This window comes from Desmodus rotundus, chromosome 3, assembly GCF_022682495.2.
Source record: "Desmodus rotundus isolate HL8 chromosome 3, HLdesRot8A.1, whole genome shotgun sequence".
NCBI classification, from domain to species: domain Eukaryota; kingdom Metazoa; phylum Chordata; class Mammalia; order Chiroptera; family Phyllostomidae; genus Desmodus; species Desmodus rotundus.
This window is the reverse complement of record NC_071389.1, coordinates 32,041,187-32,068,489: the sequence shown is the minus strand read 5'-3', so window position 1 is coordinate 32,068,489 and position 27,303 is coordinate 32,041,187. Positions and strand designations below refer to the sequence as shown.

The 27,303-nt window shown below is 54.2% G+C and overlaps 1 protein-coding gene across 4 annotated transcripts; it reads right to left on the bottom strand.

Annotated features, from left to right (window-relative positions):
* Positions 1-648: 648 nt before the first annotated feature.
* Positions 649-27,303, bottom strand: SLC5A9 (solute carrier family 5 member 9). Of its 4 annotated transcripts, XM_045204264.2 has the most exons (16): positions 26,977-27,303; positions 23,788-23,981; positions 22,208-22,426; positions 20,766-20,837; positions 19,758-19,862; positions 19,272-19,436; positions 18,107-18,212; positions 17,182-17,262; positions 16,678-16,883; positions 16,325-16,460; positions 15,586-15,693; positions 13,265-13,415; positions 11,185-11,353; positions 9,498-9,713; positions 6,477-6,639; positions 649-1,227 (listed from the first exon to the last, which is right to left on the bottom strand). In XM_045204264.2, exons 3-16 carry the CDS (start codon positions 22,367-22,369, stop codon positions 1,019-1,021), a joined length of 2,049 nt encoding a protein of 682 aa, XP_045060199.2. In that variant the 5' UTR covers positions 22,370-22,426; positions 23,788-23,981; positions 26,977-27,303; the 3' UTR covers positions 649-1,018. The 4 variants fall into 4 exon arrangements, with proteins under 4 accessions (XP_045060199.2, XP_045060202.2, XP_045060198.2 ...); XM_045204267.2 differs by lacking the exon at positions 23,788-23,981; XM_045204263.3 differs by lacking the exon at positions 26,977-27,303 and having other exon boundaries at positions 23,788-25,288.

Below are 27,303 nucleotides of genomic sequence, written 5' to 3'. Positions count from 1 at the left end.
TGGAGGACTCAGTCTAGCCAGGAGATAAACATCACAGTACAGTGATCAGCACTGCCACAGAAGCAAGAACAGAGGGCGTGGGAGCAGGAGTGGGACCTTGACCCAGTTTGGGGCATCAGGCAGCTTCTTGGAGGAGGGATGGCTAAGCAGGGGCGTGGTGTTTTCCAGGGTAGCAGCTCCCTGCAGGTGAAGGGAGAGGGCGGGGCACAGGCCCAGCTGCAGCGGCTCCTCGGCTGCCTGCCCGTGCGGACCTTCTGCAGGGCTTACCAAGAAGCACAAAGCAGCCTGTCTCAGTCCCTCCTGTTTTCAACAAGTCTTGTCTGTCCAGCTGGACTCCCAGCTCCTCAAGGCTATGGAGACCAGCCCGTGTTTGGATGTGAGAGAAGAAAGAGACAGATTTAAGTAGTGCCAAGGAGAGTCCCTTATCCCTGTGCTCCCGGCCCCAAACAAATCTGTCACCATGCCAACATTCCTCCCTGGTCCCTTCTTTGGGTGTGACGGTCACCATGAGGTCCTTTGGGTAGATGCCTGCTAAAAATAGTTGACTGGGGATTGGAAATGAGGGCTATAGAGGGAGGAGAAAAAGGGGAGAAGGGAGGGATATGGGTGAGCAAAGATGCACGTGGATTTCTGCAACTTGCTATTCCCTTGTTTGTATCATCCACTTTTTAATCTCAAGACACACGTTGAGTAAATGCTCCTGAGCAGACTCACCAAGAAGGTGAAAACGGCACTTTTGAGGTAGGACTTTACGGCAATGTAATGGGAGGAGAGCTGGAGTCAGGAGGCCAGTGTGAATCCTGCTGTGTGGCCCTGGGCAGGCTCAGCGCACTCTCTGGGCCCCCACTTCACCACCAGTCAAGAGCGCAGGCTGGATGAGGGGCTCTGCTGGCACTCTCGCAGCCTCAGCCTCTGTGGTCTCCAGTTTGGACAGCAAGGTGGGAGGAAAGCCAGTGTCTGTGACTGGCCAGACTGGGGCTGCATTTTGTCTGCCTCAGCTGCAGCCAGGTCCGCGGAGTCATGCGAAATAGCCCCAGAGGAAGACATTGATGGCCAGCAGGAGGACGGCATTGACGTTGCAGACGCTTCTCCAGAGCGGCTCCTCCTCGATGCTGGTCAGCTTCTGCTCTCGCGCGGCCTCCTCTGCTGGGCTCAGGGCTTGCTGTGGGGCCCCGGAGAGCCCGCACAGCCAGCCCCACAGCAGCTTTCCCCAGGATCTTCGTGGGGCTGGGAATAAAAAGCCAGAAGGAGGAGGGAAGCAGGAGGGGAGTGGCAAGGCAAGGTCCGAAAGGAGAGTGATGAGGGAGCAGGGGAGGGAGAGAGATGGTGAGAAGTCAAAGAAAGGGGGGAGGTGCACGGAGAGAGGGGGGATGTGGGACAGTCAGCTTAGCCCTTTCTCTCAGCCACGGACTGGGTGGGGAGCTGGGCCTCTACCCTGAACTCTGACCCCGGCCACAGCATCCAAACAGTCATGGAGCAGACACTTCTGCATCGTGCAGGTGAGCAGGTGTGTATAATGCAGCTCAACTCAATTCAGATCACACGGCCCCATGAGGACACAGTGAGCTGCATTATCCCCCTCAGGAGGGCGGCAGCAGCCGGGACAGGCAGACTGATGCGATCTCTGCTGTGGGAAGGGCATTGGGCCGGAAGCTGCATGCCAGGGCCAGCTCTGCCATCTGGCCAAGCCAGCGCCTGAGGAGGCCATATGCAAATCATGCAACCTCTCTGAGCTGCAGGGTCTTTTTCCCTCCCAAATAAATTAATGGAGTATGTCCTGTCTGCGGGTTGTTTGTTCATCAAATGAGGATGCAGATTTGACAGCACTTTGCAAAGAAAGGGACAGCACTGGAGCGGTGGGGAGAGGTGCATGGGACTGCAGTGGGGACACAGGTCCCCAGAGTGGAGAAGGGGCTGCTCACCCTGAGGTTAAAAAGGAGCACGATTCACTAAAAACTAAGTTTAAAAGAACTAATAAAGAAAGTAAATATTCTTAAAGTTTTTTTGGATTACCAGTTACTATGTTAAAATAAAATTCCCATAAAAATCCTTTCACTGAGGTTGAATACAGCCCGTTGGAAATGCTTCATTATCTCAATGGCTTTGGGACTTGGCACTTGGTGAGTTCAGTGTGACTGTCGAGTCTCAGGGATGCAGACACCCCGGGTGCCCCTGGTCTGGCTCCCTCACTGTGCAGAGGAGGGAAAAGGCTCAGAGCGGAAGCGACTTGCTTAAGGTCACAGAGCCGCAGACCTGCCTGGAGAGCAGGAAGATGACTTCAGGTCTTCGATTGCGTGAGCTTTATCTTTCCACAAGCAGTCCCAGCTCTCTCTTTTGAGTCACTTCGGCAGTTATTGGTGAGCGATGACTCAATAAACCTAAACCGATCTACAGCCCGGGATGTATACACTTCTTCCAGAGCTGCTCTGTGGCCCTTCAATTCGTTGTTAACTTCCTGTTTCTGGGACTCGAAAACACACTGCCAGTTTGCTTTTTAACAGTACAGCACAAATGAGGCTTCGTCTGCCTGCAGCCTTTTGAGAGCTGGGTGCTTCTACCCAATTCCCCATGTTCCCCTTGGCAGAGGAGGGGCTCTCCCATATTATAGCACTTGCCTCTCCCTGCCCTTTCCGTGTCCTAGTGGTTGGGAGGGATTTCTCTCATTGAATTTTGCTGACTTAGTCCCTTTTAGTCCTCCCATGTCCCTTTTGGGTGCAAGCCACCCATAGGAAGCAGTTGCTTCTCAGATTCTCCAGAGACAGGCTCTGCCCTTGACATAGGGGCCACCAGGAAGGGCTGCCTGTGACCCTGTAAGTCTGCCTGGTCCTGAGGCTTCGCTGTGGAGAGTACAGGCCGTGCCCTCCCTGCTGCAGTTTGGGAGCTGTCTTTGCTGCTTCATCCCTTGCTCTTTCCTCTCTCTTGGTAGCTGCCTCGCCTGCAAAGACCTGTGCTCTCAGATTGCTTCTTCCACCCCATAAGTTTTTACAGGGACCAGGCCCAGGTCCTTGCTGTCATTGGGTAAGAAGCAGTTTTGAGACCCAGAGTCTGGTGTATGGACCACAAAGTTCAAACAAGAGGTAAGGAGTTACATTTTGCAAAGCAAAATTGGGACAACCGAGTAGACTAAGGCTGGTGACTTTGAGATTTGTTGGTGCTTTCTTTTCTTAAAAAATATATTTTATTCATTATGCTATTATAGTTGTTCCATTTTTTTCTCCACTTTATTCCCCTCTGCCCTGTACCTACCCTCCCACCATCATTCCCCTACCTTAGTTCATGTTCATGGGTCATATATATAAGTTCTTTGGCTTCTCCACTTCCCATACTATTCTTAACTTCCCCCTGTCTATTTTGTACCTACCATTTATGCTACTTATTCCCTGTACCTTTCCCCCTATTCTCCCTCTCCCCCTCTCTGCTGATAACCCTCCATGTGATCTCCATTTCTGTGATTCTGTTCCTGGTCTAGTTGTTTGCTTATCTGGGAAGCACTTTATCTGCCCTTCCATTCTAAATGATAGCTTTGCTGGATAGAGTAATATTGGATGTAGGTCCTTGCCTTTCATGACTTTGAGTACTTCTTTCCAATCCCTTCTTGCCTGCAAGGTTTCTTTTGAGAAATCAGCTGATAGTCTTATGGGAACTCCTTTGTAGGTAACTGTCTCCTTTTCTCTTTCTGTTTTTAAGATTCTCTCCTCATTTGCAATCTTGGGTAATGTAATTAGGATGTGCCTTACTGTGAGCTTCCTTGGGTCCAACTTCTTTGGGACTCTCTGAGCTTCCTGGACTTCCTGCAAATCTATTTCCTTTGCCAGTTTAGGGAAGTTCTCCTTCATTATGTTTTCAAATAAGTTTTAAATTTCTTGCTCTTCCTCTTCTCCTTCTGGCATCCCTGTGATTTGGAAGTTGGAACGTTTAAAGTTGTCCCGGAGGTTCCTAAGCCTCTCCTCATTTTTCTGAATTCTTGTTTCTTCATTCTGTTCTGGTTGAATGTTTCTTTCTTCCTTCTGCTCCAAACCAGTGATTTGAGTCCCGGTTTCCTTCCTTTCATTGTTGGTTCCCTGTACATTTTCATTTATTTCACCTTTCATAGCCTTTACTTTTTCTTCTATTTTGTGACCATATTCAACCATTTCTGCGAGCATCCTGATTACCAGTGTTTTGAACTGTGCATCTGATAGGTAGGCTATCTCTTCATCATTTAGTTGTGTTTTTTTCTAGAGCTTTGATCTGTTCTTTCATTTGGGCCATATTTCTTTGTCTTGGCACACCTGTTATGTAGTAAGGGGTGGAGCCTTAGGTATTTGCCAGGGTGGAGCAACCCAGGTCACTGTGCTCTGGCACCGTATGTGGGGGAGGGGTCCTGGAGGGAACACTGCCTCTTGCTCAGCTCTCTGTTGGCTTTCAGTCACTTCTTCCACTACCCACAAGCAAATTGGTCCCTTCTTGGTGCTAATTCTCAGGTGGGTGGTTTTATGTACGTTCTAGGAGGTCTCTCCAATGAACTCTCCTGTGAGGCTGGGAGTTTCTCCTGCCGACTCAAACCCCACAGGTTTTTTCAGTCAGAGATTTTGAGGCTTTATTTCCCCGAGCTGGAGCTGGAACTCTGGGTTGCAGCACAGTCTGTCTTTCTCCCCAGTTGTTCCTCCCAGCTTACCTGCACACAAATGTGGGACCGCCTGCTCTGCCAGCTGCTGCCTTGCCATGAGTCCTCTCCACCCTAGTTGCCCATCCCTGCCCCTCCTACTGGTCTGGATGAATGTTTCTTCTTTAACTCCTTGACTGTTGGACTTCCATACAGTTCAATTTTCTGGCAGCTCTGGTTATTTCTTGTTTTCAAATTTGTTGTTGTCCTTCTTTTGGTTGTGAGAGGAGGCAAAGTGTACCTACACCTCCATCTTGGCCAGAAGTCCTGTTGGTGCTTTCTGAAGTGAGTCTTGGAACTTTATAAAAGATTATATTCCCCATTATGGATTTGTGTGTGTGTGTGTGTGTGTGTGTGTGTAGTAGACTACTGGCTTCTCCCTGTGCAAACAGGCCAAGAAGCTTGGAGTCTTAAATATTGGTAGAGCTCATATTCTGGAGTTTATGGTGTCATTACCTCTAGGCAAGTGGTTGTTTCTCTGGAGTCAGGGCCCTAAGCAAAGGTGAAAGGCTCAAGAAAGGTGGGAAGCATCTCAGCCTCGGGGAAGCACTGGGCTGCCTGCACCTGGCAAAGACGTGGAGCTGAGTGGTGTAGCTGCCAGCCATACAGGTCCAATAACCGGTGCTTGGTAACCTCATCTAAGGTTTACACTTGCTGGAGTTATTAGAGGTTTGGCCCACAGATGATGGAGATGGAACTAAGATACTTTCTGAGGCCCCGATGGAGCTCTGTCCAACCCAATGGGAGGAGGCAATGTCCGAAGGCACCCCAACTCCACCTGGGCACTGGGGCTCCTTCTACCAGAGCCAGGAAGTAAACTTAGGACTTAGATTTCATTAAATTTTTAACTCACAAGGGCAAGAGAAATGGATTTGGGGCATTAAATTGCAAACTGATTTACTATTTTTAACATCAATCTTTCCTTGAGAATTTCATACTTTGGGAAGTCTCTATGATGTTAAGAAAGCAGAATATCTTAACATTATTTAATCACATACAGGAAGGTTATAACTGCATTACATCTAAAACAGCTACATTATGTCTGTGTCAACTTTAGATACCATGTGGTCTTGGAGTACATTTAACTCACACACTACTCTTAACGCATTTAGGAACCTCCAGGAGGCAACATTCATATGGCCCCTGAGCAGCAGCCCCCGGGGGTTCTCCTGGGAAGGGTGGTGGCTCCGGAGGAACCTCATGAACACAGACAGCACTGTATGGACACACCTGCTCTCTTCCTGGGAAGGATGGCCTGGCAGATTATTAAACCCAGTGGAGAATAAATGATAAAATGTGTGTGTGGGTGTGGGGCTGTTTCTTTGCCATAGCCGATGTTTCCTGACATGTGGATAGAGCTCAATTAGTGTAACACCCTTTGATGTTCTGCCCTTAGGTTCATCCAACCCAGGAGAGGTGAGGGGACTTCCCAGTTGTGGATCTGAGGAGGATGAAGAGAGCATGCTTGGCTCAGTCCCTCCCTCCTCCTCGGCAGTGCAGTGCTCACAGGGGGAGGTGACTGATGGGTCAGGATTAACCCAACTAACGCTGGGGTTCAGGATTAGGAAGTGTACCTCCCCATGGATCTAAACCACATCTTTCCACCTACACTTTACTGGTAATGAGGGCAATATTTTGGCCCCCCTCTGCCTTATTGTCTTATTCCTCAAACAGTTCATAGATACGTGGGAAGGGAGGAAGGATATTTTCTGGACTTGTATAGAGACTCCATTCCCAATGATCCCCAAAAGGGGTCTTTGGGGACCTACGACCCAGTGTCTGTCCCCATCAGTCCCCAATGATACACACCCCGAGAACACCCTCAGCCTACCTCCATGCTGCTGCTGCTGGCCCTGGCTGCAGTTGCCTGCCCCTCCGTCTCCTGCAGGGGGCTCCCCAGGTGGCATCTCGGCTCTCCCTGTTGAGTCCTCACTGGCTTCCTTCTCCAGCTCAGCGGGGGGACGGTTCCGTGTCCACCACGTCAGGCGAGCGAGCTAGAGGGAAAGAAAAGCAACACTGTCTTGTTCAGTTACCTCTGGAGGGAAGTCATGCTGTAGAGGCAAGCAGGCCAATCGTGGGAGGCCTTGAGGGCGGTGAGGATCCGGGGATGGGAGGCAGGGTGCCTGCCTATTAGCCTGCGCGCACTCCCTGAGCTGAGCGCAACGCAGGGGCTGGAAAACACCGGGAGGCAGGACAGCCCCTGACCTCATGAGCTCACAGACGGGGAGAAAAGAAGCCATCAGGGCGGCAGGCACCCATGAGAAAGGGCTGCCATGGTCAGGCTGAGGCGTCGATATCTCTTACAGAAACAATGCAGTGGAGAGTCACTGCAGACTTTGGAAACTGGGAAGAAGGGCTAAGTCATGGGATTTAGAAAGACCCCTCAGAGTGAATCGAAGGGATCCAGCTGGGAGGCTGTTGCAAAAGTGAAGCGAGAAGTAAAGTGTGCCTGAGGCCGCAGAGGGAGCAGTCGTGTGGAATGTTCAGGAGTCAGGTCTCCAGGCCATGGTGACCGACCGAGTGAGCTGGGCGAGGGAGACAGAAATGATAACGTGGTCTCAGGCTCCTGCCTTGGACCATCAGGTGGGTAGTGGTGCCCCCCCAGACACAGAGTGGGCAGGAGCAGGATTGAATTTGTGTGTGTGCACAAGTGTGTGCGTGTGTGTGAGAGAGAGATGAGCTCATACACACACGATGATGAGCTTGAAGAGTCTGTAGGGCCTCCAAGTGCAGACTTGCAGGTGAGGAGGAGCACACCTGTGTATCTGGGCGGCCCTCTCCAGCTTTCCTGCTACTCCCTTCGTGGTGACTCAGGAGAGAAGAAGTGGCAGGTTCTCTGGCTGACATCAGCTGGGCCTGACCTCAACTACCTGAGCTCCTTCCCAACGAGGCTCTCCTCCTGGCCAGGCAGTTCTCTGTTACATATTGAACCGGGAACCGCTGCCCTGACGCCGACCTCCTACAAACGTGCACAGCAGGGCAGGGCTGGCCCCTCTCCTGAGACACTGTCCGGGGGGCACCCAGCTGTGCTGGCCCCACTGAGCCCCTTGTGGGAACAGCAGAGCCCAGGCTGTTCCTGGGCTTGGATCCCGCAGGCACCTTCACTTTGTACTTACGTGTGGATCGCTAGCAGCATATGGATGGCGCCTCTTTAATTCTTGAAGAGACAGCTGGATTTGGGGTTTGAATCTTGGAAGAGGGGCATTGGCTGGAGATAAAGAATTGAGTTTCCTCTATATCTAGAAGGTTGTTGAATTAACGGCCATGAACAGGATAGCTCGAGGACAGTATGGGGTGAGAAAGGGCACAGGCCACCGGTGGGTGTCTGAGAAGCTATGATATGTAAGGGGCCTGAAGAAAGCCCCGTGAAGAAGGAGGAAGAGTGATCAGAAGGGTAGGAAAAATACTGGAGGGAAACATGTCGCGGAAGTGAGTAGGTGAGAGGGCTTCGGGAAGCAGGAGCTGGTCAGCAGTATCTGCCTCTCAGATTTCACTTCACATAAAGAAGTGGAAGGGGCCATTGATTTTAGCAACACGAAGGTTATTGGGGATCTTGGGGAGAGCGGTTTCTGTGGGAGGTGGGACACCAGCCAGGCTGCAGCGCGTTAAGAAGTAGAGGAGAGGTGGGAGATGGGGGCTGGGAACGGAGACCATTCTTTGCAAAAGTTTGTTTTTGAGGCAGGGAGGGAGGAAGCATTCCCTGGAGGAGAACAGGACCCAGGGAGGGATATTTAACCGGGAAACACTTCGGCATGGGAGTGAGACAGCAGACAGACAGTGGAGAAGGTGGAAGCTTCCAGAAGTGAGCACAGTGAGCCCTGGAGACGTCCACCTCTCCTGGCTCACCTGTGAGTGGCCTGCTTATGTGGAGGACTCGGTGTCACTCTGGAGTGCTGTGAACTCCGATGCTCCATAGGGGTGAGGGGTGTTACCACTGATTTCCACTCGGTGTTTCAGGGACCAGCTTCTGGCAGGGGCTCTGTTATGCCCTCCCCCCCCCCCCCCCCCCCCCCCCGCCCCGTAAGTCCTACCCCCAGGACTCCGGAAAATGACAGGGTGTGGAGACAGGGCTTCAAAGCGGCAGTGCGGGTTGAGCGAGGCGTTTAGAGTGGCCCTCACCCGATAGTCAGGGGTGTTGTTGTAAGAAGAGGAGGTGAGGGGAAGACTGTTGAAGACAGAGCGGGGAAGGAGGCCTACAAGCCCAGGTGAGAGGCCGCACAGGAAACTGTCCAGAACACCTGGATCTCCGACTTCCAGCCTCCAGATTGTGAGAAAGTAACTTCCTGTTGTTTAAGTCTCTTTCTGTGCTAGCTCATTACCACAGCTGGAGCAAGTGAGTGCTCTTTTCCTCTACAGAAAGAACGATTTCAAAACACAGGGCCCCATTTCCAAAGACTGGCAAATCGTCGGCATGGGAGAGGTGAGCACTCCTGGTTAACGTCCTACTCTTGTTGCTAAAAGTCAACACTCCCGGCCCCTAGGGGGGACTGCCTGCCCTCTGTGCCCAGCCTGCCCTTTGAGGCTGGCCCTCCTGCACCTTCTCTTGGTAGAACAACTGTTTGTGCAGGTGTCTGTTCCCCCTCCACACCCCCTGTGGGCAGTTGCTGGCAGAGACCTCATCTCTGTAACCCCAGCACAGGGCCTGGCACATAGTAGGTGCTCACTGAGTGATTTTCCAATGGAATGAATTACTCTTCAGTTGGGAATTAATAACCCAGTGAGGTCCCCTCCCTGGGACATCTGTGTGGCCACAGGCGGGACCATAACTCAGTGGAGCGGAACTCAGTGGTGGGATTCCAGGCCTGGGAGGAGGGGCATCCTGGGGTCCCCTTGGCCTGAGCAGTCCACTTGCCTTTTCCTCAGGGATGGGGGTTGTACAGAGGCTGACAGCGACGATGACGATGGCAGTGAGCCCGCAGAGGACGAGGGCAAAGTAGAGGTAGTGGAAGTCCTTGAGCACTGCTGGCCTCCGGTCCACCTCCCCACAGGCTGGGGCGGGGTAGGAGAACTCCAGGATCATGCGCACGAGCCCCACCACCAGGCCAGACATGAGCCCCCAGAAGGCCCCCTGTGGAGAGAGAACAGACCAGGCAGGGGTGAAATCCAGGTGGGAGACCTCGGAAGCTAAAAGCCACTCTGCCTTCAAATCTCTCTTCCCCTGGCTGGTTACAGTGTTTGCAAGTCCATCGGAGTGAATTCCCCATTGCTGCTCAGGCTTTGTCTTAACGTAAAGGCAGGCAGAGCAGGGTACTGGAAAGAACACAGGCTCCAGAGTCAGACAGACCAGGGTTTGGACCCTGGCTCCACTCCAGAGTAACTGACGCAGTGACCCGACCTCGCTGACTCACACTTTTCTCGTGTGCCCTGATGGGAGAAATTCAGAAGTAGAGGAGTTTAATATTCAACTTGAATGGAATATGATCTTGTATAAGCACCAGGATCCCCATTCCCAACTTCCTGTTATGATAAATCAGAAGTCAGTGTAGACATCTCCCTTTTGCTACTTCTATTTTTCCCATCTTTTGTCTTTTTTAACAAAACACAAGCCCTGGCACCTTTTGTATCTTCTTTATAGCACTGTTCAACCCGAACGATGCCTGCTTCCTATCTGTAAGTCAGATGACTTGTATTTTTTTTAATTGAGATGCTAATCCCAATTTCAAAAATTCTGCAATGAGCAGAAACATCCAGAGTTCAATGGAGTTTTGCTGTGACCGTGATTACCAGCAGGGAGAGCAGACCTCTGCAAACAGCAGGCAACAGTGGGCACCTGGCTTCGAAGTCCACTGGGAGAGGGGTTCCTATAATCTCCTTTGCGGTTACTTTAAGCTCTCCGTGGCCCCTCTGGAGTACAGTCCATGACGTCCCTTACCTCCTGAAAGTACAGCTAACAGATATGAGCCTTTTCTAGCCTGTTCTGGGGAGTTACCATGGTAACAATGGTCCTGCCTTGACTCCTCCCAGGCTCCTGTTAGATTTCAGTGCAGTTTCACAAATGACACATGCAAGTGCCTCTGTGAGTTCACACTTCATTTCAGCATCATCCTTGCTATTGTTTTTTGCTTTCATATAAAATCTTACATTGTTAGATATTAAACAAACCCTAGAGATCTCCTAGTCTGTCTTGAGTTTTCACATACTCTTCCTCATGTCTGAAATACTCTTCCCTTCCCATTAATCCTTTGTGTCTCAGCTCAGATGCTGCTTCCTCCAGGAAGCCTTCCCTGACCCCCTCCCAGGTATCCCATAAGTTTAGCCTGTTCTTTACTCTCCTAGCAGCCATTCTTCTTTCTTTTTATCGCTTATTGAATTATCATTCCTGCCAGCTGGCCCCGTGATGGCAGACCTGTGGGCACCTTGTAAACCACACATCCCAGCACCTTCCTAATAAGATGGATGGATGTCTGTTGAGCAGGTGAATGACTCTAGACCTGAGGCTATGGATGGGGAGAGGGGTAGTCAGCTTGCCAAGGTCACGGAGAGAGACCAGGTTATGCCAGACCAGCTCTCCCGACCCTGTGGTGACCTGCTGTACTCACAGGCTCTGTGACCCTCTTGCAGAAGATGGCCAGCAGGAACAGTGCAGTGATAGGCGGGGCGAGGTAGCTGGTGACGGACTGGATGTAGTCGAAGAGCTGGCCGCTGTTGGAGCTTTGGATGATGGGGATCCAGAGGATGCTGACGACGACCAGGAGCACCACAAACACTCTGCCAGGAGGGCACAGGGTGCCGTGAGGTGCACTCGGGGTGGCGGGGCACGGGGTGGGGTGCAGGGGATGCTTGGGAACCGGGGAGAGGGAGTGGATGCATGGTTGCTGCACCAGAGAATGTCAGGACCAGAATCCCAAATGCTAAAATCCAGAATTTTGAACTCTTAAAATCCCAGAATACTGAACTCCAGAATCTAAGAGACCAAGGATTTTTTGATCAGATGCCTTTGAGGTCATAGAGCCCACCTGCTCTTCAGAAGAGAATCCATACCTCCCACCCCACCACCCACCCAGGTAGATGGCCTCTGGTCTCTGTTTGGGATGCCTTTCTTTCTCTTTTTCACCCAAACCCGGTGCTGGGCAGCCCCCTTCTCCACCATGGCTCCAGGCTCCAGGGACTCTCCCTTCTCTAGGCTTCTCCAGCTGTAAGCCTCTTTCCCTTACGTTGTCATTTAGCTCAGAGAAGAGACTGTATCTTCATATCCTGACTCCCCCTCAATGGATCCTGGCTCAGGCCCAGGTCCCCAAAACTGCTTTCTATGTATATAATTTTGCAGGTGTGCGATCAGGATGATCAAAAAGTTTTTTGGGATGTGCTGGATGCAATAATGCCTTTGGCCAGCAGATGGCACCAAAACTCCACTGGTATAGGGGTGTTCAACCTGCAGCCCAACACAAAATGGTAAATTTACTTAAAACATTAAGAGACTTTTTTTTGTGCGTGATTACGTGTTGCAATGTATTTAATGTGTGGCCCAAGACAACCTTTCTTCTTCCAATGTGGCCTAGAGATGCCAAAAGGTTGGACACCCCTGGTCGGCAGTTCAGTATGCAAATGTCGAAGGACACTCTTAGAAATGTCTCTGCACACCTGGCCTCTCCTCTCCTTTCCCTCCCACTTTCTCTCAGGCCCCACTAAAGCAGCAGCTACCCAAGTGGCCTCCCTCCCGCTTATCCTCGCCTCTTTGCACACTCGGTCCCTGTGCACAGGGCTGGGTGCCCCTGTGAGCAGGCAGTGGGAGGGAGTCTCCTGGGCAGCAGGCTCTGTGGTGGAAGGAACAGTGCATGCAAAGGCAGGGAGATGGGAAAAAGCAAGTCATCTAAACTCAAGTACCATCTACCCAAAGGGGAGAATGAACACGTTAGTCCAGAAACCTGAGTTACAGAGCCTTAAATTATGAAGCAAAGATTTCAGAAAGGGCCCCGTAAGCCTATGAAAACTACAAACCCCCCAGCCTCAGGGAGAAAAAGAATGATTAGCCACCCACTTATACTCTGAAAAGCATAAAACTGGCACCTACAAGGTAAAGTTCAAATTCTTCAGCCTGGTGTTCCTTTGGAGACAAACTCCCTAAAACACCTTTTCAGGCCCCTCACTGTGTCACCTGTGCTTCCGCCTCTCTCATTAAACCCTGCACACCCTCAAGGCAGGGCCTGTAAGTCGACCCTGTGTCCCCAGCACAAACATGTGATGCCAGGAGGACCTCAGAGTAAGAGTGATGGAGTCAGTTAATAGCTTCTGCTATCCTGGGGTGACAGCTGGTCTGAAAGACAATGGGGTGCGCAGGTTGCTAACTCCTGCCCACTGACACGGTTCTCGTTCCATTGCTTAAATGCTTTGTCAGCTGCTCTCATTAACCCCGCTGATCAATTTCAAGAGAAAGCAGAACAGGTGGGGAAGGGTTTTTTTTCTCCTTTTGTGGAGCAGGAGGAGTGGTGCGGAGCTGCGGAGGGGTGGCGTGGGATACTTACCTGAGGTCGAGTCGGAAGGTGGCGCCAGAACCAGGAGCTCTGCGGGCCAGGCGGGGCCCAGTCCCAGCCACATCTCCCCAGGGCAACCCAGGCAGGGAGGAGGGGGAGAAGGGTCTGCCTACAGGAAGGTGGCCCCGAGGAGGGCAGGCTAACACACCTGCCCACCACCATCAGCTCCTGCTCCGTCGCCTTCCTGCGGAAGCGCAGCCACACGTCAATGGCGAACAGGGTGCTGCTGCTGTTGAAGATGGAGGTCAGCGAGCTCATGAGGGCGGCCATGATCACAGCGATCATCAGGCCCCGCAGACCTGGGGAGAGACGAGGTCTCCGTAGACAACCAGCTGGCCATTCAGGCTCTGCCAGGAGCCACGGAGGCTGCAGTGCCCAGCAGGGTAGTGAGTGTGGGGTGGAACTGGGATGGGGAAGGTGCTGCATGAGGTTCCCGACCCGCTAAGGAACCCAGGGCCTGCCGCTCTGTTCTGACCACACTTTGCCTTCCTTGCACGGTGGCCCTGGGGAGTCTTCTGCCCTCCCTGAGCCTAAGCTACACCATTAAGGGCTGTCAGACTAGCTGATCTTTAAGATTCTCCGCGGCCCTGACATCTCAGTCTGGGTCTCAGAGCTTGTAGACACTTAGCTAGCGGGTCACTGGTGTGGGGGAGGATGGTTGGTAATAATTGTTTCCACTGTGTTCCTTTTTCACTGACATTCGTGCCAGGCAAAGCCCCGGCCTGGGGAGCAGAAAGCCCAGATTTGTTTCCTGGTTCTGCAAGTACGTAACTAGCTGTGTGGTCTGTTAACTGAGCCCTTCCTTTGGGGGACAGTTTTTCCTCCTGTAGCAAGAAAGGACGGGCCCCACTGACCCCTGAAGTCTCTGACTCCAATGACTGAGCCCCTAGAAGAGCGACTCCTCGCCCTGGTGGTGGGGGGTGGGGTGGGGGGGACTCTCTACCAGCCCCACCTCCATCGTTTGCCTCCTCTAGTCCAAATCTTTTTGTAATTTAAAAAAGTTACTTACTGACTTGAGAGAGAGACAGAGAGAGAGACAGAGAGAGACAGAGAGAGAGAGGAAGGAAGGGAGAGAGAAACACTGATTTGTTGTTCCACTGTTTGCGCGTTCACTGGTTGATTCTTGCCTGTGCCCTGACTGGAGATCGACCCTCATCCTTGGTGTGTGGGGACAACCCTCTAACCATTGTGCCACCTGGCCAGGGCCCCAGTCCACTCTCTAACCACCCCCTGCATGTCTCCCTGGAATACTCTAGGGGTTCCCAACCCAGGCCGGCATCTTCCCCCAGGGCCTTCTCTGTCCTTTTTTGGTTAATAATGTCTTTCTAGTCTCCGTACCAGTGTTCTCAGAGGTGCCCTAGACCTCCCCTCAGCTGCCCTCCCCCCACCTCCCTCTGTGGCTGCTCTGTCATAGCTGGACCTCCCCTCCCCCACCTGTTTCTTCTATTCATTTCCTATTCTACTGGGGTGGGGGGTGGGTGGGGGGACAACTCAAGGCATCAACTTCCCTTCATAAACCTGCCTTTCTTTCTTTGTTCAAATTCAGTAGCATTGTAAACCCAAGACCCAGAGTTCTCTTTGGATACCTCGGTCTTTCTCGTCCCTCAAATATAATGTCATCAAGTCCTGTCGATCTACCTCATTAATACCTTTTAAACTGCTTTTCTCCATCTCTAAAGCCACTGACCTGGTCTGAGCCACCATCACCACCCTCTGACCACTGCCCGTCCCTTGTCACTCACCTGCCTGCCTGCCCCTGAGCTGAGCCCTCCAGGCAGATGGGTCCTTCAGAAGCTCAAGCCCACTCATGCACCCTGGCCTCAAACCCCCAGCGCCCCTCCATGGCCCTCAGGGTAAAGGTGACCCTCCCTCCGGGACAAGGTGTGGCTACCACCCCTTCTCCACAGTGGCTGTCCTCAGGCCTGCTGCATAGGAGCCCTCATGGGGCCCACTTCAGCTCAGACTTCATGGTCTCCCAGCCCTGGGCCTCTGCACCAGCAGCCCCTCCTGCCTGGGTGACATTTCCCACACCCTCCAGCTTTGTCTGCTTAAGATGCTCCTCAGGGCTCAGCTCCATTCCCTGTCCCCTGAGGAACCGTCCCCAACATTCCCCCAGAGTGGGTCAGGTACCTCCTCAGGGCTCCCTCAGCCCCACTGTGTTCCCACACTGGTCACCTTGTATGGTGGCCTCTGCCAGCCTGAGTACCTGGAGTCCGCCCGGAGCCGGGGCACGGGGGTCTGTCCTCTATCCTGTGTCTGCAGAGCCAGGGCACAAAGTGGCACTTTATACACGCCTGTGAATGTGTGTGTGTGTGTGTGTGCGTGCGTGCACTGGGAGGGGAACGGAGGTGAATGTTTTTATTCCCTCCTCCCCCCCATGTCTGTCTTTAACGCAGCCCTTCCTGGACAGTGGGATTGGAGGCAGCTGGGAGGTAGGAGGGGCAGGGGGGTGAGGGACACAGGACTCACCAACGGGCATGAGCGCTATGACCAGCTTGGGGTAGGCAATGTTGGAACATCCCACGCGGGCCCCACAGATTCTTTGGCAGATGTCGGGGTCCACGCAGCCCACCTCATCTGCAGAAGAAGTGGTGGCAGTTAGAGCAGAACCGTCCTCTGCCTTCTCAGGTTGGCCCGGTATTTGCTTTCTGACCTGCAGGAGCGTGCTCACTGCTGTCTCTGTCAGGGCCGGCCGTCGGGGCCAGGCGCTGTCTGGGCACATGGTGTAGCTCTGGCTGGGACATTTCTCTACCGTATACTACCCGGCCCAGGTGAGAGCCTGGTTTGAGCCGGGCGTTATATCCTGAGAAAGGCAGATATCCTTGGAAGGCACCAAGAATGCCTTAACTGCTCCTTCCCTTGTAGAGGGAAAGTCAGGTTTTTTTAAATTTTTATTTTTATTTATTAACTTTAGAAAGAGAAGAAGAAGAAGGGAGAGAACAAGAAACATCAATCCACTTCCTGATGCATTCATTGGTTGATTTTAGTATGTGCCCTGACCTGGATTGAACCCACAAGTTTGGCGTATGGGGACAATACTCGAACCAAATGAGCTACCTGGTCAGGGCCAAAGCAGGATTTTAAAACGTCGCTCAGATACATTTGTGTGGCCCACAAAGGTTAACATACCACAGTATGTTCTTATGAAAAGCTGTGCCACCCCTGCCTGCTCTAGTCCAACATTGCCAGGAGGGAGCCCAGCTCTCACCTGGGTACAGGGCGCGGCTGATCATGCCGGGCATGACGATGAAGAACATGGGCAGGATCTTCAGGTAGCCCCCCAGCACCGAGCCTCCCTTGGCATGGGACAGACTCTTGGCAGAGAGCGACCTCTGCACAATGACCTGAAAAGGCACCAGTGGAGGCAAGATGCTGGGGCCGGGCCAGGCTCGGCTCAGCCACAGGTGAGCTCTGACGGGGTCGCTGCCTGCGCCCCTGCAGTGGTCCCTGAGCAGGCCCCGCCCTCTGTGCATGCAGATGCCCAGTTTTCCCACAGGGAGCCCCCCGCACCGCCTCCCAACCCCAGTTCATGGTGGGTGGGGCCAAGCCTGGGGGTCTCACCTGGTCCGTGCACCAGCACCAGGTGGCCAGCACCGTGAGTCCGAAAATGAGGCCTGGCCAAGGGATGTCCCCGCTCACAGGGTCCCGAAGCATGTGGAAGGCGTCAGGCCGGGGGAGGTGGCAGGTGGTGTTGGGGACTGTGGCGTTAGGGATGGCCTGCCTGTACCGCTGCTCCAGCCCTGTGTACCAGCCCACCTCCTCGAAGCCTGTGGGGAGAGACCGTAGGGAGTGAGACAGCCCTCAGACCCCAGTGGGCCTGCCACGTGCCCCACCAGCTCCCAGTTCTGTGTGGGGTCCCTGGGCTCCAGACTGGTATGGGACACAGAAATGCGGGGGTGGGGGGTAGGTGGGGCTCCCCTGGTTTGGCATAGAGAGAAGCGGCCCCTGGCCTGGAGTGGGGTGTGGTTCTGTGCTCTGGGAAGTTCCGACCAAACCACAGAGGTGACAGGCAAAGGCAGATGGATTTTGGGGCAAAGCTGGGGTGTGTGCAGCTCCCCTCCTTACCCAGAAACATGAGGACCAGGGCTCCCCCCACCATGATGACCGTCTGCAGAGCATCTGTGTAGATCACGGCCGTGAGGCCCCCTGGGGACCCAAGGAGAGGGCCCATCAGTCAGCTCTAACAGGGCTTCCTCTCTGGGTGCCCGCCCTGTGCGTGGCCACCCTGGGGAGACCAGAGAAGACACAGAGCCCTCTTAACAGGTGGACTGTGCTTGCCTGCCTTTTCCTGCACTGTGTGCTCACCTGCAAGATAGAGGCTGGTCCCAGTTAGGTGCTCAGGCCCAGCCCTTTCCACCTGGCAGCCTCTGCCCTAACTTGCTGTTTCATTCCCCAAGTCTGTTCCTTTGTGAGCTGTTAGCTCCACCAGGAGCACCCACTGCCCCTACCTGAACACCCACTTAAATCCCTGGTCCTCCCAGGCCAACCGAGCCACCAGTAAGCCTGCCCTGGCCCCGCGTCCCAGGATGCGCAGGCCTGTGTGGGCTGCTCTGGAGCAGGCAGAGGAAGGCAGGTTGGTGGCCTTTGTCTGAAGAGGCCCACAGTGACCCTGGTCCAGATGACGGTCCCCAATCACCACCCTGCTTCCTGTTACAATAGGCCTTTCTCAGGATCTCTCCTTCCCTGTCTTTCTCTGGCTGGCTCTGTTTCCCCTGTTTCTGCCCTTTATGTCTCCCCTTTCTCTGCTACATTGTGTCTCTCAGTCTTTTCCTCTGTGTTTTCCTTTGATCCTCTATCTCCACCTTCAGCTCCTCCTTTTTCTCATCCTCTCTGAAGGGCAGTTTTCTCCCTGCCCCTCCCTCTGGACGTCCCTCTCCTCCAGCCCTTCCCTCTGTGTCTCTACAGGCAGAAGCTCCCCTCTCCCCCTCTCCCTGTCACTGGTCTCCATTCCTGGCACCTGCACCCCAACCTGGCCTGCCCTCGACCCTACCTGCAATGGTGTAGATAGCCGTCACCACCAGCAAGATCACTGTGGAGAGGTAAAGGTTCCAGCCCAAGGCCATCTGGATGAAGAGGGCTCCAGAGAAGATGTCAGTCTACAGAGACCAGACCAGGGAGTCACCTGGTGTGGCCACCAGGGTGTGTCCCCTCCCTGCTCCGCAGTGCCAGCTGCTGTCAGCCCTCGTCACATGACAAGGACCAGCCTTAAGTGCTGTGCTGAGGAGGATGGGTTTGATCTTGCTGAGCCGCCATGAGACTTTAAAGCAGAAGAGGACCCCATGCAACTCAGAGACTGAGAGCAATGAGACCTAGTGCACTGACAGGGCAGCCTGTTGGCCGAGAAGGGTGTGGTGAGGGGTGAAGTGGACAACTGAGGAAGTGAAGCAGGGGGCTGGGGTCAGAGAAGAAGAGGCCACTGAGAGGAGATGAGGGCCCCGGCAGCTCCCTGACAGAGCAGAGCCCACTCAGCTGCTGGACAGGCCTGGGGCTGCCCTGGCAGGTGGAGATGACTGCAAGGCCTGCGCATCCCACATGTTTGGGTTTATTAGAGGAGGTGGGGTTGTATCCTTTGCCTAAGCTGACTTCGGTTGCTTACAGGCACCGGTGGAACAAGATGCAGTATCATTGTACCCAGCCCTGGGCCTGGCAACTGAATGAGCCAGTTCCCCTCAGTACCTGCTTGCCAGTCCCATCCTGCACTGTTTTATGGACCTGCTACAGGGCTGCAATGTGGCAAAGGGCAGGGGGCCTGGACTGGTCATAGGACCCCAGCTTTAGTTTTGGTCCCTGAGCTGGCCCTCTGGGCACATCATGTGACACAGGCTTATTTTCTAAGGTTAGGTCATAGAGAAAGAATAAGGACCTTTTTAACTGTTACATTCTAGGCATTTAATGCATGGCACAGAATGAAGGATCAGTTGATGGAAAGAGGAATGAATGAATGAGTGAATGAATGAACTCTAGATTATTTGGTCTTTGGGTAAAGGGACTGTCATTCACTGTACAAACATTTCTCGTTCATCTCTGATTACCCTCTGCTGAGGGAAAGCATGCATTGAAGGTACATGGAGTCATCCTTCCCTCTGTCTATCTACCCATCCCCATACTCAGCATTTCCAGGGAGACAAGACGGCCACACTGGCGTGGGTCCTCACTGAAATCTTGGTGAAGATGTAGAGGATGAGAGACAGCACAGACATGTACACCTGGATCCTCTGGCCCCCGAACCGCTTCTGCAGGTACTGTGGCATTGTGACCACACCGGCTGCGATGTACACAGGGACAAAGATCCAGCCCAGGGCCAGAAGCAGCCAGGTTGCCTGGGAGGGTGGGGAGAAAAGGGTGTCCACGTCCTGGATGCATAGGGAGGGGTGGCCCCCTATGGAGAGGTGGTGCCTTACAAAGATAGCCCTGAGCAGGGAAGTAAGGGACCTGGGACCTGATCCCAGTCCTGTGTGACCTCTGATGGTCCCTCTATCTCCTCCAGGTCTTGGTTTCTTCATCTGTAAAATGGGTTCTCCATTCACCATGTGGCCTCCCCAAGTACATCTGAGGTTCCTCTCAGGGCTAAGGCCAGGGGTGAGGTGGCTTGGGTTCAGAACCACAGTGTCCCTGAGAAGCCCCCAGGCCAGCTTTCTTACATTCCATTCAAAGCCACCCACGGCAAGGCCTCCGGCAGCCCCTGTCCCAGCCAGGCCGATGAACAAGCCGCTGCCCACGTTGCTGGACATCAGAGATGCTCCAATCTGCAAGGCACAAGGCGCCAGTTTTAACCAGAACCAATCTGGCAGGGAGCAGGGATGAGGTGGGGAGAGCAGCACCAGGACTCAGGAAATCTGGGATCGGGAGGAGGAGAGGAAGTGGGGCAGCAAAGACAAAGAGGGATGGAACTGACATTTATTGGGTGCCTACTGTATGCCAGGCACTGTGCTAGGCATTCGTGTGTTCTAATACACTTAACAGCCACAAAGGTTTGGGGGTATGAGATTAATCGTTGCAATTTACAAAGAAAAGAATTAATGTTAGGGAAAATAATGATGCTGGCAGCAGGCTCCCCCGTGAGTGAGTAGCTAAGCGGGAAAGAAGGAAGGCCATGGGGGGCCCACAGATCTATAGTCCCCCAGGGAGTAGGAAGTTCAGAATGGAGGAGGAGAGAAACGAGGGGGGTGGCCTAATGGGAGAAACTGGGTCACAAAGGTCTCAGGTTCAACTCCTTGAGGTTGTTGGGGGTTTTGCCTGTAGGATTTCCCTACTGAGCTGCTCTTCTATATCAAGCTGATGTGTCACCCTCCCGAGAAAATCTTCACTGACCCCACGTGCACTGGCTGGAGGCTGGAGGCTTCCTGCAAACACCCACAAGCCCCTCTGCTCCCCTCTAGCTCAGCAGTGGTCCTGTTGGTTATGAGCCTGTCTGCTCGGCACAGCTTCTCTGGGACAGGAACATTCTGGGTCATCTCTACAGGTTCAGCCTGCGGCCCGTTAGAAGGCGCCCCATGGACACTGGTCCGCGGAGTCTGTTAGCAAGATCGCTCAGGTGGCAGGTGCGTGTGCACTAGAGAGAAGGCACCCAGAGCCGGGAGACCCACAGGCAGGAGAAGCTGAGACAAGGACCTGGATGTGGGAGGAGAGGAGGAAGGAAGGCAACTCACCGGCCACCAGCTCATGGACCTCCCTGCCAGGAAATAGCCACCAATGGTCCCTCGGCTGGCACGGATGGATGACTGGAAAGGAAGTGGTCAGAGGTGAGGCTTTCCCAAAATTCCCTCAACCCCTGCCCACACGCAGATTCTCTGCTCCTTGGCCCAGGAACTGCAGGGACACAGAGGGTGAGGACAGGGCAGGGAGGAGGGAAGGGCAAACTCAAAGCCATCATTAAGATGCTGAGGCCAAAGGGTCTCTGACTGGGTCTGGATACAGGAGAAATGCCTGGGGGAGAAGGAGGAAAAGGGAAAATTTTAAGAAGCTTCTCTTCTCCAGGGAAGAGTAATTGATTAGTCACTGGGCCGAGACCAGTGTGGGGAGTGCCTGGTGCTTATTAAACCTCTCCTTGAACTTCCCAGTGTCACCTCTAGTCTTTGGGGAGGCCCGATGGGTAGAAAGAGTTAATTTCATAGATGAAGAACTCGAGGCCCAAAGACGGAGAGCAACTTGTCCAAAGCCACCTGCGAGTCAGTGCCCCTCATAGTGCCCCGCCTCCCAGGAGCCAAGGAGCACCTGTTTGTCCATTTCCTCCTCCCACCGGCTCTGGGAGCAGGGACTGTTCACCCCACTTTACAGATGGGGAAACCAAGGCCCAGGGAGGGTTCCTGCCCAGCCACAGCCTAGTAAGTGCCGGGCTGGGACTCCAGTGGCTGTGGCCTCGCAGCAGAGCCTACAGGTGCTGGCATTTCCCCTGAATAGTTCCGTGCTAGTCGCAGCCACTCACTGCTGCCAGCTACATGCCGGGCACTGTGCCAGGTGCTTAAACACGCATGTCCCTGACTGGCCATGACCACACTGCAGTGTGCTCCTTATTCCCGTTGTCCAGGTGAAAACACTGGGGCTCAGCAAAGTGATGCCTGCTCCCAGGGCCACGCCGCCCTAGCTGTTGGAATCAGGGCTTGCTGACCTTGGAGCCTGGCCCCATCCGTGGCACCGAGGCTTTGGTGAACAGTGGGGAACAGAAGGACCTTGGGACCCGCATGGCTCCCTTCCCATGAACAGAGGAGCCCCAGCTCCTTTAGGAGCACTGCTTCCTGCCAGGACGCTGACTAATGGGGGTGGGGTAGGGCCAGAGTCAAGCATCAACAGAGCTGGGGGTCTCTGCATGGTGAAGAAGGAATGGATGGGGCAGGGAGTCAGGAGACGGCTCAGGTCTGGCCTGCTCTGGCTCACTGTGTGACCTCAGGCAAGTCACGCCCCTCTCTGGGCTTCTGTCTGCCAGACTATGAAAGGAGGGTTTCGTGCAGGTATTTCCTGAAGGCCCTTTCACCCCAACCCCTGTGCTTCCCTGCCCCTCCCTGCTCTGCCCATCCCTGCCCCCAGCTCAGCAGCCAGAGATGAGAGTGTGACTCTGCCTCCCCTGCCAGCCTCAGCCTCCGGAAGGACTCACCCAGACCCCCACGCCAATGACGAAGACAAAGTAGATGGCTAGCACCCCGATGTCATAGGCGTGCAGGCTGACCCCCGGGCCCAGGGCTGAGTGTGGAGCTGTTGCTGTCCTGGCCCCATTTCCAGCAGCTCCAGGCCCCATCGCCGCCAGCTCTGTGCTCATCTGTGAATCGCTCACCACTGGGCTGGACTTTGAGGCGCTCCTGGATCCATTCCTTTCCTTTAATGATTAAACAGCCCCAAGTGCCATTAGCTGCCAAGGAAGCTCTGAGCCCCACGGGCAGGTAAAGGCCTGGCCACCCTTTCCCCCGACTGCCACCCTCATCTTCTGCAGGACTCTCTCCCTGGCCCTGCCCCAGCTACACTCACACAGGCACACACAGGCGCACATACACTCTCACCCACCCAGGGGAGGTGCGGAGGGAGAAGGAGAAGGGGGAGGAGGAAAGGAGTAGAGTGTGGAATCCTGTAGCTGAGAAGAACTTCAGAAGTCAGGGTGTTCAAACTTGTGCTTGTGTGGAGGGGAAACCGAAGCCCAGGCAGGAAAGGGTCACACAGGGAAGTAAGAGCAGAGCTGGGCCTTGATCCAGGTTTCTCCTAGTCACTTCTATGCATTTTCCTCTGCCCGGAGGGAGGAGACCGGGGCAGAGGGAGCCTGCTGTTACCCTTGCAAAGTATCCACCCCTCACATGCTCCTGCCTCCAGCCCACCAGGTGCCATCTTCCCTCTTTTTACGGTGCAGGAAACTGAGGCCCGGGAAGAGACATGCTTATAGGAAACCACGGAGTGGGGCCAGAATTCCTATCTTCTCGGTCACACTCCTGCCCTGGGCTGCCACAAATGAACACTCCTGGAAAGAACACGGAGCACCCTGGGACCAGGGAAGACGATCCAACGTGCGACCCAGGCGGCCTGCTTTCTAGTCCCAGCCAATGTCTTAGTGAGCTGCAGGGTGACCCTGGGCAGGTGGGTAAGTGACTCCGAGCTTGGTGTCCTCAGTCAGCATGGCCTGCACCCTGCCTGCCCCTCAGTGCCAGTGAGTGACTTCCTCCTATGACCCCCTTCCCAAGGAGAGGCCCACCTGGCCTTCAGGGTTCTACTGCCCAGACATCCCATCCCCCAATCCCCTCCGCACAGACGCCAGAGGCTGAGCCCTACCCCCACACATTTACCTCACCCTGAGCCAGCAGGTTGAGCCCACAGCAGCTACGCCTACCGGTTAGCTAGCCAGACGATTTAGCATCCAGAGCCCAGAAAGTGCCAGGAGGGTGCAGAAAAGGCTTTGGCATCGCTGGAATACATATTGGAAAGCCTATGCCCAGAGCCCTAGCCTTCCCTGTATCCTCGAGCCCCGAGTCCCCACTCAGGGCCTATCCGTTGTCGCTTTACCTTGAGCTCTGATGTTTACCCTGAGCTCCAGCCCACAGCAAACTAGAAACAGCTCAGCAGCAGCAAGGAGGCTGCCAGAGGTAGGCCTGGCTGTGCAGGGAAAGTGGTCGGCCAGATGGTGCATGAAACATCATTAAAGCAGGTAACACAGAAAGAATGATGCAAAGGACAGGCTGGACGGGGCGAACAGACCTGTAAATCAGGCTCCCTCCACTCTCAGCAAAGGGCGTCTTGAACTGCAGCTGAGGATGCAAATGCACTGGCCCAGAGTCACCGACGAAACACGGCAGTGTGACCACAGGGTTTCCAGTGAGAAGGTGCAGAGCCGGAAGTCCAGGCAGATGAGTTTCACACAGAATGGTCTAAGGTTTCATGCAGGTGTTGGCCTTCAAGAGTGAGGCCTCATTTACCCAGGAGACCCTCTCAGAAAACGCCTGAGACTGAAGGGTGTGGTCACGTTGTCATTGTCACCTGGGGTGAGCACCTGTGGTGCACCTGCTGGGTGAGGCGGAGGCACCAGCTCACGTGCAGTGGGGCCCCGCCCATCGGGAGCTAGGTGGCCCCACAGGACAGGCACCTTCGGCACAAAGTGGGTCAACATTCCTCCACCCCTTCCCTCTTAGCTGAGGAGCTGAGAGGAGGAAGCAACAAAGTCCATTTGAGGAGGGTGGGCAGGGGCTAGAGGGAGGGTGGGGTCATTTGAGCCAGGCCTTAAAGAAGAGTGTAACAAGCAAACAGGTGGGTAAAATGGAAGTTTCTACCAAGACACAGTACACATAAGAATTGCAAAATGAGGGGCAGATCTGCACAGGAAAAGCTAAGAGCTGGACAGGCAATTCTAGAGGCTCTGTAAGGAGGAGATAAAAGGGTTTTGTAAACATTTCTTTGGATAAATCCTTGTGTTTCTCCCAACAAAAAAGGGGAAGGGTGTGAGGGACGGTTGCCCAAGTTAGTTTTGCATAGAGGGGCTTTGGAGAGCTTGGTAGACGTCCCTCTCAGCTGCGGTCCCCGAGGACGGGGCTGCCTCTGCCTGGAGCACGGCGGGGTGGGAGCCTGGGGCGGACTCACGGCTTCCACTGTGGGGTGGACAGACGGGAGTAGTTGATTTGGGACTGGGCTGCACTCTGGGTTGGGTGAAAAATGTGTGGATGTTTTTTTTTTGGGGGGGGGGCGTGTATTAGATGTGGGCCACATGCATGGAAAAGACAGTGTGGGGATCTTCTCAGATCCTGTCCAATGGGCTGTTGAGAGGGGTCTCAGGAGGCAGAACAGGCGGTGAACCTTGGGATTCATGGGGGCTGTGGAAGAATGGATCGGGGGTGCCGTGCTGAGACGGGGTGGGCCAGGGAGCCTCCCCTGGCTGAGGGAACCCTGAGAGCCACACCAGAGCACCCACAGGGAAGGGTCAGCCGAGGCTTCGGACACCAGCATGCCAGAGCCATCTTAGGGGCAGCCTGGTCAAGTCGGAACATTCCTGTCTGACTCCCCCACCTTCCTCAGCCCCACAGCTCCTGGGCATCTGCCCGAGAAGGTGAGAGAGACAAAACAGGCTGACCACGTCCCCTTCGCCCAAGGCCAGCAGGCCTTGCAGCCAGCCCACCTGAGGGCCGGCACACAGGGAGAGGGAGACTGAGCTTTCAATAACGATAGAAATGTTGAATGATATGGCACTGGGAGATATAATTTTGGAATAATATCCGAGTTGAGACTGCATACTGAGACTGCATATGAGCCAGCATGGGGGGTGTGGATGGACTGAGGGAGCTGATGCAGTAGTTTAGGGGGGGACGGGCATCTAGCTGAAAAGATGGAAGGAGAGGGCCCTGGCCATTCTTACTGAACTAGCAGCATGCAGATGCTTGTAGCTTCCTCTCCCCTGGGGTCCCTGCCCTGCTCCTGGTCCCAGTGGCTGGTCTAGGGTTCTCCAGGCTGCGTTTCCTCACTCCTTGGGGGTCTCCCCCTCAGCTCCCCATGCCTGCAAGGGCTCTTCCCCCTCACAGAGCTGTAGTGAGGAGCAGCCTTGGGTTTGTTCCAATCCCAGAGGGACTGAAATTGTAACCAGGGTGGGAAGGCTTTGGCTAACGGAAGGAAGCACTGAGACCTTGAACATGAGGGATGAGATGCTGGTTATACAGAATGGGCCTCAGCCCTGGAGCCCACCAATCCTCAGCAGATCGGAGTTTTCCATGTGGAAGGACACCCCCCCACCCCACCCTCATGCTGTGGCTGGGCAATTGTTCAATATCCTGTGGCCTTCTGGAAGAATTCTGGGCTGGTTCTGCTGTATCTCTGGCTACTTGCAAGTTCTTCCTGAAAAACCACTCTACCAACCTCCCACGGAGAACTTCCTCTTCCAGAACAATGAAGGGTGAGGACTAATATTTATCAGTATGTGCCAGACTTCGAGTATTGGGTAGGTCACATCCCAAATACAACTGCAATTCTTATATTGAATGTGAGTTGGCCTCATTATTCCAATTTTGCAGGTGAGGAAGCTGAGACTCAAGGGTGATGTCCCATAACTGGCTTCTTTGGATTTTCAGTTCAAGCCTGACTCACTCTAAGAGCTGTGCTACACCACCTGCCCCTTTCTCATTAGTTTTATGTCCACTGGAGACAGCATGGGAGGTAGGGTAGAAATCAGCTCTACCCTACCACCTTCCAGTGGGGCACCAAGCTGGCTGGGCTGGGGACAGGAACCCCAATGGGGTCTGGGTTCAGGTAGCAGAGACCTTGTAAGCCCTCTCTCTTGCCGCCCCAGCCCTTGGCTGTCACTCCTTCACTGGCCACTGCTTAGCCCTCAGCCTGCATGGCCCGGTGACTCTAGTTTTTGCGACCTGCCTATGCTCCTCCCAATTCAGCACACATGCAGTTCAATGTAATTTATCGCAGTCACTCCCTGAGCTCACTGTGCCAGGCCCTTTGTCAGGGCTGCCCCACTGCACAACCCCGGGGGGTGCCCTTCCCCTGGCATTGTGGAAGGAGGTGGCTGTGCTCTTGCACTGGGGAGAGAAGTAAGAAGACCTGGTCCTGGAGGAGCTCTGCTGAAGGAGAAAACCACATTATCCCGGGGCAGGGGGGGCAGCCAGGAAAGGCACTGGCTTCTTCATGGTGCTGTGCCTCCTCTCCCCACCCTCCCCCAGCCACCAAAGGGCCAAGGCTTGGGAGTGCTCCCAGGTTCAGATCACACAATGGGGAAGGAGGAGGCTCCATATGGACAGGCTGCAAGCTTAATTCCAAGAGGAAAGGAGTATTATGTAGGAGAATAAGTGTGAGAGAGATGATGATAGAGACCTAAGGATGAAGAAAGGAAAGAAAAGCAAGAGAGTTGCATGCTCTCATTACTGAAAACTTATCCTTGCAAACCCAGATGACTCCTACCTGCAGGGCCGGGCCTGGACAAAACCTCCTGGGCCCAGTCTCAGCCTCCGGCTCCCGGCCAGCCGCTCCCCAGCCTGGTGTGTCTCAGGCCCAGCCTCTGACAGCTGGAGTCCAGGCAGAGCAGGAGCCCTGGCTCCTCCCCTGGGTGAGGGGGTAGGAGGCCCTGAACCCCCAACCCAGCCCAATGGGCCTTGGGTTCTGAGGGACAGTGCTGTCCTTCGGCCTGTCCTTGTTCTGGTGGGGAGAAGAGAACCTGTTCTGGCTGTAGCACTCTTCAGGACCCCAGGAGAGGTCCGACAAAGACCACAGCTCAGAGTTAGCTGCCAT

Coding starts and splice junctions, on each gene's coding strand:
- SLC5A9 (XM_045204264.2), bottom strand. CDS start 22,369: ATGAGCACAGAGCTGGCGGCGATGGGGCCTGGAGCTGCTGGAAATGGG. Junction 16,461..16,677: donor GGTGCTGGTGCACGGACCAG/GTGAGACCCCCA, acceptor GTGCCTTTTCAG/GTCATTGTGCAGAGGTCGCT. Junction 6,640..9,497: donor CCCCCATCCCTGAGGAAAAG/GCAAGTGGACTG, acceptor CTTTCCCTCTAG/CTCGCTCGCCTGACGTGGTG.